General features: G+C 35.8%; 1 protein-coding gene across 2 annotated transcripts; it reads left to right on the top strand.

Annotated features, from left to right (window-relative positions):
- Positions 1–197: 197 nt before the first annotated feature.
- LOC135631759 (sodium/hydrogen exchanger 6-like) lies at positions 198–12,369 on the top strand. 2 transcript variants are annotated; one of them, XM_065139626.1, is made up of 22 exons: positions 198–484; positions 2,782–2,833; positions 2,918–2,977; positions 3,091–3,115; positions 3,204–3,289; positions 3,387–3,498; positions 4,460–4,522; positions 4,619–4,638; positions 4,736–4,833; positions 5,754–5,782; positions 7,156–7,187; positions 7,270–7,317; positions 7,384–7,444; positions 7,523–7,620; positions 7,752–7,827; positions 7,926–7,945; positions 8,778–8,875; positions 8,956–9,065; positions 10,181–10,261; positions 10,725–10,822; positions 10,911–10,990; positions 12,049–12,369. In XM_065139626.1, the coding sequence occupies exons 1-22, from the start codon at positions 301–303 to the stop codon at positions 12,096–12,098; spliced, it is 1,581 nt and encodes a 526-aa protein (XP_064995698.1). In that variant the 5' UTR covers positions 198–300; the 3' UTR covers positions 12,099–12,369. The 2 variants fall into 2 exon arrangements, with proteins under 2 accessions (XP_064995698.1, XP_064995699.1); XM_065139627.1 differs by lacking the exons at positions 198–484; positions 2,782–2,833 and having other exon boundaries at positions 2,950–2,978; positions 3,090–3,115.
- Positions 12,370–12,548: the final 179 nt, after the last annotated feature.

The following is a 12,548-nucleotide window of genomic DNA, read 5'->3' as shown; positions in this document are numbered from 1 at the left end:
CTAACAAATGGCTGGTAAAAAGAGCAACTTTGTACCTTTCAAATTGTATCTGACGGTGGGTCCCGTTGGCACCAAATGCTACCAACAGTAACGAAGGTGGTTAATTGGGTAGATGATAAATAGGTGGGAAAAGAGTTCATAGCATTCGCGTTCGCGTCTACCTCTTCTCGCCGACCTCTTATATTCTCCCCCCCCCACCTCCTTCCCTCTGTCTCTCTCTCTCTCTCTCCGTTGAAAGGTCGAGGAGCAGCGGAGAAGTGACGCCTGTGGTGGTCAGGGGGGTTCGCCCGATCGCCGTCGATGTTGGGACTCAACGTGACGGCGCCACCGGCGGTGAGCCCGCCGCCGGGCAAGGAGCAGCAAGCGGCTGGGGTGGGGATCCTCCTGCAGATCTCTATGCTGGTGCTTTCCTTCGTCGTCGGCCATGTTCTCCGCCGTCACAAGTTCTACTACGTCCCCGAGGCCAGCGCTTCCCTCATCATAGGTACCCGTCCCCCTTTTTTGTCTCCTCCCTTTCTTTCCACGGCCCGTTTGATGCGGGTGGACTCCTTTATCACGCTCCTTGTGTTCTTACTTGATTCCTTCTGCCGTTAATTTATATGTTGGAGGGTTCTGAAATTGCCTTCTTGGAGATAATTTTGGCCAAAAAATGGTTTGGTTTGGATTGTTTATACCACCGATCGGTTTTGTTGTTCATTATTGCTAGCGATTAAATCGATTATCGAGTATCTGTAGTAACTGAAACCTAGCGCTTCCATATGAAGGGGAATGAAATTAATCATCAGAGGATTTGTTTCATAAACAAATAATTTACACTTGAAGACAAGTTCCAAAGGAGAAGATAGTGTACTATCATGAGGTCTTGATGCTCACACTGGGCTTGTTAAGTTTACGAGTGTATTCCATAGCTCTAGAAGAATGTCTCTCGAGGTATGATAGGATTATGAGACGTCACTGTTCTTTATAGGAATTGTTATCGCGAAAATTTGTGGTTTAAATTGTTCTTTTGGAACAGCATTTTTTTAAAGTTGCAAATTGTACAATCTCTTGTGCAAAGCCAGTAGACATGACGATCCATGATGAAATAGGGTATTCTTAGATTTTTATTGATTTAACTGTTGGCAACGATAAACAAATAGTTTGATATTTATTGTGCACAAAGTTTTGATGCATATAGATTGTTGTTTATGGTGGTAGTGTACTAGACCCACTTACTAGGGGTTGATGACTCAAAATATCATTTGATTTTTCACACCTAAAACATTGGTAGTGGGACCACACCCACTTACAAAGGTTGAGGTCTCCTTTGATAAACTTTATTGGTATACCAGACCTGCTTATCAAAGGTTGACATTCATATTAGGTTGAGGTTCAGATTCTCATCTGATCATTTTTTTTAAAGATTTCTGCTAGCTTGGCTGATAAAAGCTTTGACCACTGATAGGAAGATAAGATGATCAAATCTCATTTTAAAAGATTTGCTACCGTTTGAAATATCTACCAGAGAGGCAGAAAGATTTTTGTTGATTCCTTTAACTAGTACCTCAGAATTCTTCATGTTCTGGCCATAGAATTGCATTCAGGAATCGAGTTACATTTACATGTCAGGTAAAGTATGGTAGATTAGGAACTCAGATTTGTATATCTAGTTCAAAAATTTTATGGCTTCTCTGTTATTCTTGGGACTTGCAGTTATGGGATGCAGTACATGATCATAGTGTGATCAGCAAATGCTGAGACTGGTGGCTCTGTTGGATGGAAAAACCATTAAATTTTTGTTGATCTTTCAATTGTGAGTTTGGTTGCGGGCGTTTTTGAGTGGCTTCTTAATGAAGTACATGGTTGCGGAGTCTCGACAGGTGACACACATTCAGGATTTAAGGATGTGATTTTATTACTAGATAAAAAGGTTCAAAGTTTATGGTCCAAGGATTTTTGTTGTTGGTTTGTAATCCAACGATATGGCTGTGGTTAAATGCATCAGATGAAGTGGAGATCTGCAGAGCTAGTATTTTACTGTCTTTGACTTATTATACCCAACAACAGTGTCATACTTTCTTCCAACTCTAAATCTCATGTGAGCCTTCTTATCCTTCAAATCTCTGGTTTCATTAACGTACATAATCTGGTTGTTGCTTGATGTGTATGACTAGATGGAGTGATATATCCTCACTACTATGAGAAGAACACTGTTCTGATACCGTGTCTACTTTGTTGTAGCAAATACTTGCCCAAGTTGATGATTCTCTTCCTGATCCTAATTTCCTGATTGATTATGTTTACATCCCTTTTATTATGCTCTATGCCTTATTAAGCAAGGAAGAGGGTTGTAGATGAGCTAATTTGAATGAACACTTTGAATGTTTTCAGAAATAAATAAATATCCTGCAGCACATGTAAACTACCTATTTTACTGACAGTTCTGTGGATTAGATACATAACAAAAGACACCAGATTTCAGGTTTTTGAAGCCTTGTGGATGCTTATACTACAATTTTAGTTTCTTATATGATTTGGCATGCTATTCTTTTCCTTCAATACATGAATAACACTAGTTGATCTTCGTTAACACTTTGTTACCTTTAATATCCAGATAGTTATGTTTTCCTGCCCATGTGTTCCTCACATGGCATGTTTGATAAAAAGAAAAAAAAACATGATGCCTTATATACCAATCTGACAGGAAGTTTCTTTAAAAAGAAACTTAAAGTTGTTGCAATTTCTTTTCTTTCTGTGAATACTTTTAACCGCAATAAAGATCAATTGCTTTTATATTTACAGGTTTACTTGTTGGTGGACTTGCTAATATTTCAGATACTGAAACCAGTATCAGGTGTGCATGCCTTATGCCTCATTTTATGAACTCTTTGACCAGTAAACCTGATCCTTAGTGCTTCCGTCTTTTGCTCTATTGCAGGAGGTGGTTTAATTTCCATGAGGAATTTTTCTTCCTTTTCTTGCTGCCGCCAATTATATTATATCCTACTAAGCACATGCTAAAATTATTATTTATTATTTTACTGTTCAATGATATTAGAAGGATTAGTATCATTCTATATTGTATGCTGTTTCTCTTTAACTTTAGCACACCCAATCAGGGTTCAGTTTAGCACCGGTAAGTTTCTGATGCCATATTTATTCTTGAGCTTCTGTTCTTGCATTTAAAATTGTTTCTGATGTATTTGTATAACTGATACTGACAGAAACCATTCTTTTCAAACTTTGGGGCCATTGTCACATTTGCTATCTTAGGAACATTTATTGCTTCAGTGGTAACAGGGGTTTTAGTGTAAGTATGTCTTAACCCTTTGCTCCCCATATTTTACGGGATAAGATTTTGTGGTTTCAAACTTCTTTTCATATCTTATGTGTCATTATTTTGGCAGATATCTTGGTGGTTTAACGTTTCTGATGTACAAATTGCCATTAGTTGAGTGCCTGATGTTTGGTGCTCTCATATCTGCAACTGATCCTGTTACTGTTCTGTCAATATTCCAGGTTTCTTAATCATTCCTATTTATCATATCCTTTTATGGATTATGTATCTCTGGCTAAAATTTGTCTATCAGAAAACATTAGCAATCTGTGTTTTTCTTATCGGAATTTCCCATCAAACTTAGTTTATCGAGGACATTTAATTTTAGAAAAGATGAGATGGATATTAAAGTTCCGTAATCTCTATTAGGCATTCTAGGTCATAGCCTATTGAGGTTCTTTGCATTTGATGAAAGCAAGCTGGTGTCTCACTGTAGTTCTAATGCTTGAAACCGAGGATATAAGTTCTGGCAGCAAGGAGGGTTTTTGCTAGCTATCAAAATGGCACATTATGGCACGCCATGTGCTACCAAGCCAAATACAACACAGTTGTTCTGCTGCTGGCACAGGAAAAAAAAGGAAATAGAAGCAAGAGATAGTAATAGAAAAAAAATCAAAGCAATGCTATTAACTGCATGGTATCAGGAATAGAAAAGGGCAGTGTACTACACTACATGATGCTCCCACCAATGCTTCAATGTATGGAGCCATACCTCCAAGTTGGAATCCTGGTCTCTCAAGTCACAAAGAGTAACCTTAAACTTTCTTCTGCATTAAGCCTTCCTATTTTCCATCCTAAAAAATATGTGCAGTGGCTGTTCTCACTCCCTCACAAGGCTTAAGTTGTCAGGGTTCAGTGAACCCTACTCATGATATAAGAATTGGCTGGCTCCTTGTTGAAGTGTGAACTTGGCCAGTTTGATCATGTACTAGTCTGGCTTAAAATTGTATGAACACATATGTTGAGTAGCATGTTTCAAGATGGGTGTTTCCCATCTTGTTACCCTGCCAGAATGAAACATAATGAGTACAGTTGATAATACATCTTAAGATAATGTAACAATAATCAAGCAACTCGGGAGTTGCTGAGCTATCCTTTGGTTATGTTTATTTCACTGGTTTTGTATATTCTTTTCTGGTTCAGGAACTTGGTACCGATGTGAATCTATATGCCTTGGTGTTTGGAGAATCTGTTCTAAACGATGCTGTATGTTCTGTATCCATTATCTTAAATCTATATTTTTTGCATCTCCCAGTTATCTTGCATGTTGGTTGATTTTGCTGTTATTTTTTGGCAATACAGATGGCAATCTCCTTGTACAGGTTTGTTCGAGAGGGTTTGTTCAAGAGCTTGAGGATGCCTTTCACACTTCTGCTCCATCCTTTCTTTTCAGTGTTTGACAGAATCTTTTTACTTTAGGACCATGTCATCAGTTCAAAGTCATGCCTCATCAGGACAAAATTTTTTTCTAATTGTTGTGCGGTTTCTCGAGACATTTGTTGGCTCAATGTCATCAGGTTAGAATCAGATTTGCTGCTAATATTGTTGTCAGAAATTTCTTGTTGTCTTAATTTTTCATGTTGATGAACTAAATTAAGAATTCTTTGCAAAGTAAGCTTCTTTTGGCTATGGATTGCTAATAGAAGATTTAATTGCTCAGATCAAAATTGATATCATAGTTTATTGAAGATAATCAAACTGAGGTTTAATATGTCTGCAAATCCAGAAATATGATTAGTTTCAACATCTTGGATCTATTAGACCAAAAAAACAAAAATAAGACAGGATGGGCAGGGGAAGGATGAGTGAATGTATGCCTAACCTTGTAGTTCAGTTACTTGTGAGGATAATTGGATGGCTTCACCTGTAACTATGTGCATTGTTTAAATTTTAAAACTAAAGCTTTTGCAAGTAGTATAAAAATTGGCAAAGTTGTGTGATGGATGACGATGTTGGATAATCTCCAAGCAAGTGGGTTTGGTGTGAATAATTTCATTGTGATGAATAGTCTTCATCGGTAAATCTAGGATAACTAAAGTGAGAGAATGTCATATAGAAGATGCATCATGGCAATAGCGTAGGACAAGGTTGTAGAAGTTACATGACAATGGTATTGGACAATTCTGGAAAACACAGATGAGTTGATGTGCCTGTGTTGCAGAAAATATCTGTTATTTAGCAAATTCATACATAACATTATCACCACTTCTCTGGTATAATAACACCATTAATTCTAACCATTCCAACATTTTCTTTGGTTCTGATTAGTCTCTTGTATAGAATACGCTTATGAATAACATGTGCAATGATCAAATTAGAGCTGAAGTTTTATTAATATTTCTAGTACATCTTAACTGTGCCCTTATATTCAGTAATGTTAGTTACGATTAAATTGCTTCTTTGTCAGCATATCTGAGATGTGTTTGCTTTTGTACAGGGGTTGGTGTTGGATTTATTTCTGCTCTGATATCCTTTAATTCATATTTTATTTATCTGTGGTTAAAAAATTTGTGGAAACCTTTTGATCTCAACTATTGTTTTATTTCTTCTGTGACTATTGGATTTCTTTCTTTATTTGTGATACTCCTATGAGTATTTTGTCAACTCTATAGAGAATAACTAGGATGGTCACACTTTGATCATTGCTGATACATCAAAAGATATTAATTGATCCAGAAATTATGGAATATTTTCCAATCAAGAGGAAGGCATAGCTGTAAATTTGTATCTTGGCTTGGAAAGTTGTTCGTTTTACTTGAAAGAAAGTTCTATTTATTCCTAACTCTGTTCTGGGGAAAGTATCCTTTATAAATCTATTTTCATCATGTGGGAATTGACAAACTGGTCTCTCTTTTTAAAGATGACTGGACCTTCAATATCCTTTCTCCTTCTGTGTTTTTGTTGTCAACTGAGGCTTTTATGATCCTTAGAATGCTAAAGAAAGAAGAATACTCATGGTGTATAATGATATTTGATGGGTTGGTTTCTCTGGATATCAGAGCCTGAGTGTATAGATCATAAAGTTAATTAGATTTGTTTACTTCATATTACGTTACTGAAACTAGGTTTTGTCGTGTGTCTGTCTGGCAGTTACAGACATTCATTTCTATTGCACATTGTTGTATTGCTGGTTTATGTTGAATGCTGACATATAGTAAAGTACAATTGTATATGCTGAATGTGTCTGAATATTTGATATATCATTTCTAGCCAAGCATATATGTGATAAGTCATACATCCAGTATCCTCGTATTATAAACAACAATGGTGATGTTACCATTCTTTGCTGCCTTGTAGTTTCATTAGATGATCATGGTCTTCCATTTTGGCTAGGATAAGCTAAATGCTTAGCCAAACAACAAAGGTGTACATTCTCAAGTATCTCCTGTAGGAACATATTTTAACTGCCAACGGTTCCCTTTGTTGGCACATATATCTAATGACTGACAGAATTAACAGTCATCAGTGTTTGGTATGCTATCTATAGGGGAAAAAATAGAACAGAGAAGAAAAAAGATGCAGGAGTGACTTCTTAAATATTGTTTTGCTATCGGTGGTATTTGTCATCACAAAAGGGGAAAAGAGATAAAAACTGTTGCCACATATCAGGAGGGGCTGTGATTGGAAGTTGGTGTTTTGAAGTTTGAACAACCACAGCCCTCATTGCATGGAAACTGATTATAGTACTTGATGATTGTTCTTTAGGCCAAGCCACATAATGTTGTTTTACATGAATCTGATTACAGCACTTGATTATTTCTTTTTAAATTTTTTGGATGTTGATGGATATCTTTGTCACAATTATAAATATGTGTTGAATAGCCTTAACCACTTGATACCTCTTCAAATATGCTGGGTTGGATATCGACAAGTAAGAAATTTTTATCTTTTCTTTATTTCATCTGCTAGTTTGACAATGCCATTTAAAGAACTGATACAATTTCTTCTTGCAGCCTTCAGAACTTGGAATGCTGTCTTTTTGTCCTTTTCCCATACTTCTCGTAAGTAATCTTGTCTTCTAATCTAATTTGTTTTTTCAAAGTACTCATTATCGTCGACTTTTGCAGTTACATGCTAGCAGAAGGATTAGGTCTGTCTGGCATTGTCTCAATACTGTTCACTGGAATTGTAAGTACATATAATTTTAAACAGCCATATTCTGTGCCAGACATTTTTCAAAATGATTATATTATGCTTTGGTTGCAGGTCATGAAGCATTATACCTTCTCAAATTTATCAGAAAAATCTCAACACTTTGCTGCTGCCTTTTTCCACTTGATTTCATCATTAGCAGAAACATTTGTGTAAGATGACATGCAGTTAGTGCCTTTATAATAAGTTTTAATGACTCAAGCTGGATCATACTTCTGTATCTTCCTAGTTATTTACCATGTCTGTCTTTGCAATTCATAGCTTCACTATGTTTTGTATGCAGGTTTATATACATGGGTTTCGACATTGCAATGGAGCAACATAGGTGGTCACACCTAGGATTTATCTTCTTTTCAATTGTATCCTTCCCTATTTATTCATTATCTAAACTTTCTATTACATTTGAAATAGATAAATATCATTTTCTCCTTGACTTTAATCTTCACTAATGACACAGATCTTCATAGGTGTTGCAAGGTATGCCAGCCACCTTTAATTTTCTCTAGCAATGAAAAAAATAGTGCCTTAGTCTCCACAAATATGTTTTTCTACTTTTTTAATATTGATGAGCTTGATGTGGAGAGTGGAGACTGTGGCTCAGCCTTGATTTTCTTCTCCATCCCGTCCTGTACATTGATTTGGTCACTGCCAGTCTTTTCCTTGTTCCTGAATGAACCAACTCATCCAGGTTTAAATTGCTGGCTATTTATTAGAAACATATTAAAAGCCTAATTTAAGCCTGTGATTTGCAATTTTTAGAAGAAATTCTTGTATCTTTATAATCTTGTGGATTCTAATATGTATGATTTGGAAAAATATGGTGTGTCTTGACCAAGGGTTAATAAAGTTGACCCGAAGACTAGGATCAAGTTTTGTCAAATAAGGTTCATTCTTGCCATTTTATGTCTTTTTGATCCATTAATATATTTGAGAGTTGTTGATAAATCTTGACATAGTAGAAGTAAATTTTTTTGAGCATGTACATGCTATGAGCCTATATGAAGGTTGGCATAGCAAAATTAGTTCAATGTTAGGCATGTTATGCTAGAACTAGAACTTGTCTCTCTCATGGTGCCTTTAATCTGTTACTTTAGGTGTTTTATTGGATTCATGATATCCTGAAGTTTTCTTCACAAAAAATTGGTGTACACATTATATGCTAGAGTTCATTTGGGTCTTTTTATGCTTTAGTTTGTTATGTGTTTCATTTTCTTAGTCTTTGCTTTTCCATTTCAGTTCTGGGAACTCGCATAAATGATTTGTTTGAAGGCTTTTATGTAATTCAATGATCATATTGATTAAATTTTAGGGCAGCACATGTTTATGTTTGTGCTAACTTGGTCAACATGGCTCGACCAACAAGTCGCCAAATACCTTTGAAGCATCAGAAGGCACTGTGGTATAGTGGTGAGTGCATGGGCTACTTTGATATCACTGAAGTCTAGCTTAGTTTTTATTTAAAATTCATATACATTATGCACATCCAGGTCTTAGAGGGGCTATGGCTTTTGCACTTGCTCTGCAATCAGTACATGATCTACCTGAAGCACATGGCAAAACGATTTTCACAGCTACCACTGCAATTATTGTTTTAACAGTAGGTGCTTATTCTAGTAATGCATTTGGCTTCAGTCAAATATAATAAACGTGCAAATACTTATCCATGTTGTTATGGCTTGCTTTTTGATAACCTCATGATTCATATTTTCTCTCCTTCAATATGTTCTTGATACTATGATATGTACTTTATGCAGGAGCCATATCATACTTCTGAAGATGTCAATTACCTACTGCTTAGCTTTTCAGTGTAACACAAACATATTTCTTAGCTAACCCTCATCTTGGCTCTAGGATGCTTTTTCAAGTATGTCACACCATATTAAAGTTCCTATAAGTTTGGTAATTCATAGAATAACTTTCCTGATCTGCATGCATGTACAAATTTGGTCGTACATAGGCCTTATTTGTGCAATAAGTCATACTCTGTGGAATTCAAATATGTCTAACTATATCTTTTTGTTGTTTATTGTTGTGGAGCATTGTTCTCGAAGTTGGTTACCTGGGCTATATTGTCAAAAGAATTCTTTGCAGCAACCATCAATGAAGTTGAACTTGTTGCATAAAGATGGCACTTTATATACATGCATACAGTAGTGTCAGCACGCAGTATCTCTATTGTAATAATTTTGAGGATAGGAAAAGCTGTAGAGCAAATTGAAAAGATATGGAAAATGGAATCTTGTGAGTCAATGTTTGCTAGAGCCAGCATGGAAGTGCCTTCTTGAGCTTGAAATATGATGGATAATCTTCAGTAGATTTTAGTGCTGAGATGTATTCTTCACTTAGTTATAAAATCAAAGCAATGGATCATGGACGGTAGTATCCAGAAGTTTCTTTCCTGGAATTTCTCTTTCTTCTTCTTTGGTGGTAGTTGATTATGTTCTTCCCATTGTTTCAGATGCTTCTTCTGATGCACATTCTCATTTCCCCAACATTTGAGCTAAATGATGTTCCAAATTGGAATATTTAAGATTAAAACAATAAAAAATGAATATTGTAAGCTTATTTATGTTTCTATTCAGGGCATTTAAGATTCAGCCAATAAGATCATTTATTATGCTTCAAAGACTTTACATTTATTTTGAAACATTATCTTTATCAACTTGAGGCTCAAGTGTTTTTTCTTAAACAATGATGTGGTTTTTCGTGCAGGTAATATTGGTTGGAGGCTCAACTGGTACCATGCTTGAAGCTTTAGAAGTAGTAGGCGATGGTCAAGATGGGGCTCTTGAAGTAAGTTGTTCTGGCACCTGACAAATCAGTTTATCATTCTTCTTCTGTTGGATAATTAAGATATTACTGGTTATATTCCATTTCCTTTTTTGTTTTCTGTATCTGGTGATCCAAGTATGAGAATGCTGATGTGAAAATGATGCAGCACAGCCATATATTTGACTGACAATCATTTTGTCTGATGCATCTGGACTACAACATTAACCATGCACCACCCTATGAGCAATATCATGAGCCTGAGGGTTCAGTAAAATTGTTGAAGAAATGAGTAAAATGATTTATTATATTATATTTCTTTTAAACCAATTCTTCCAAATAAACAAATTGTTGGGTGTTGGAAGTTCCTTTAATTCTTTCGATTCTTCCTAGAGTACTTATATCCCTTGTTCTTTAATCAAGTTAGAACTAACCTTTAAGGCATGCCAAGATATTTGTGATTCATATATATGCTCAATTCTTTCAGACCATCGAGAGTAACAATGGCTACATTGCCCCATCATATCAAGAAGGAACATCATCTGGGAGTAACCTGAAAATGAGGCTTAAGGAGTTCCATAAAAGGTTTACTTCAGATTTTATAGTTTATATATCCTTGTTTTCTGCAGTATTAGTCATTGATAAGCTGCTTGTACTTGGATTGCTGCTGCAGCACAACATCTTTCACTGCATTGGATAAGAATTATCTCACGCCATTCTTTACTAGTCAAAATGAAGAAGAGGACGTCTCTGGTAAGACAGAATGCCCTTCTTATGTATGATATGAGCTGCATTGAGCGTCTGTGGTCAACTTGTTTTAGTGGAATTTCAACTCTCATACGAGTGCATGCATCAACTTATACGATTATTTGAAATTTTTTTTAACAGTCTTAGTTTGCCTTTTTCTGAGACACCAATTCCCACTATTTCCTCATCTAGATTGCCTCCAAAGAAGGATTGACACCAGAACAAAAGCTTGCCTAATATCAAAAGATCATTGACTATGACAATTGAGTTCTGGAAATATGGTCAGAATAAATTGAGTTCCATTTAGATGCTATATGTTCCATCAAATGGCCCATACTAGCATCATGTCAGTTAAACCTCATTGGATTTCTTTATTTTCTTTTCCGTATATGTTTGCATTTTTATCAAGCAATTGTATGTTAGTGATAATATGCTAAATTGCTAATTCAAAAGAACATGTCACTGAGGCATGCGATGCTTTGATAATTCTTTAACTGTGTCCCTCTCTGCAACTTATACTGAAATAACTGTTGTATCTCCAACAGCACCATCCGACATACTGTTCTCTTTTTATAACTTGATTTGTTCCTGTACTGAGTGTTGGTCATTATTTTTTCCTACCAACAGCACTAGTAAAGAGCCAAAGACAGCTATACTTATTAACTTGATTTTTTTTTTCTTGCATGAGGATTAGATGTGGGATCTCTTGTATTGTGTGCTAAGACTGATATAGGAGCTTGAATCCATGATTTAGCTGTTAGAGATGCTACAATAATTTGCTTCTCGATATTTTACGATACATAATTTGATGCATGTAGGTGTACACTCTTCATATGTAAGCTAAAAGTTCATACAAATTATCCTAATGAATTATTTGATGGAAATAGAGGTAGGGCATCTTCTGTAATCATTGGTAAGCTCATACATTCCACTTTTCTGTATCTGGTGTCTGAAAATGCTGCAGATTTTTGAAATATTATCTGTTTTGTTGCCTGTTTCTGTGTATTGTTACCTTTTGTCTATTCTTTTGCACTGATAGCTGTGTTCTTATGGTTGCAAATCAGATGAATCGATGCGGACTCCTTCAAGAGGAAGATTCCAAGACCGTGCATAGATTCCATATCGTTAATTCGCCTGTGGATCTCGATAACCTGATCGTTCTTCTTCACGAGCATCATGCTCACAGTCGCCAAGCAGGAATTCAACCGACTTTCCCTCATTAAGTGTATTAGCCATGTAAAAGAAATCATAGCTTCCCTTACACCGTGATAATGCAGCAAAATAATTTTCACTATAAGTTTTAACCCAAGAAATGATGAAAGACAGCTTTATCATGTACATATCGTCGATCCATGCTTAGCAGCAGTTCAGTATTATTTCATGTAGTTGCCTTTGCAGGGTAATCACCGTGTATTGCTCATCCATTTTTTTGCTTTAAAAACAGGTGAAAAAGGAAAAATAATTTATTATTATTGTTATTAAAGACAGCTCGATGGGCACATGAGATGATATATCTCACCCGAATGTTTTTATTATGTCAAATAGAGATAACTATAGCAGGTGT

Source organism: Musa acuminata, chromosome BXJ3-2 (genome assembly GCF_036884655.1).
Source record: "Musa acuminata AAA Group cultivar baxijiao chromosome BXJ3-2, Cavendish_Baxijiao_AAA, whole genome shotgun sequence".
NCBI lineage: Eukaryota > Viridiplantae > Streptophyta > Magnoliopsida > Zingiberales > Musaceae > Musa > Musa acuminata.
Note: the sequence above shows the minus strand (reverse complement) of the source record. Positions and strands in the feature narration are given on the sequence as shown.

What these genes read in the sequence shown, in the direction of transcription:
- LOC135631759 (XM_065139626.1), top strand. Translation starts at nt 301, where the DNA reads ATGTTGGGACTCAACGTGACGGCGCCACCGGCGGTGAGCCCGCCGCCG. An exon ending in AATCTGTTCTAAACGATGCT is followed by an intron (nt 4,523 to 4,618) that starts GTATGTTCTGTA and finishes TTGGCAATACAG; the next exon opens with ATGGCAATCTCCTTGTACAG. An exon ending in ATCTTCATAGGTGTTGCAAG is followed by an intron (nt 7,946 to 8,777) that starts GTATGCCAGCCA and finishes ATTAAATTTTAG; the next exon opens with GGCAGCACATGTTTATGTTT.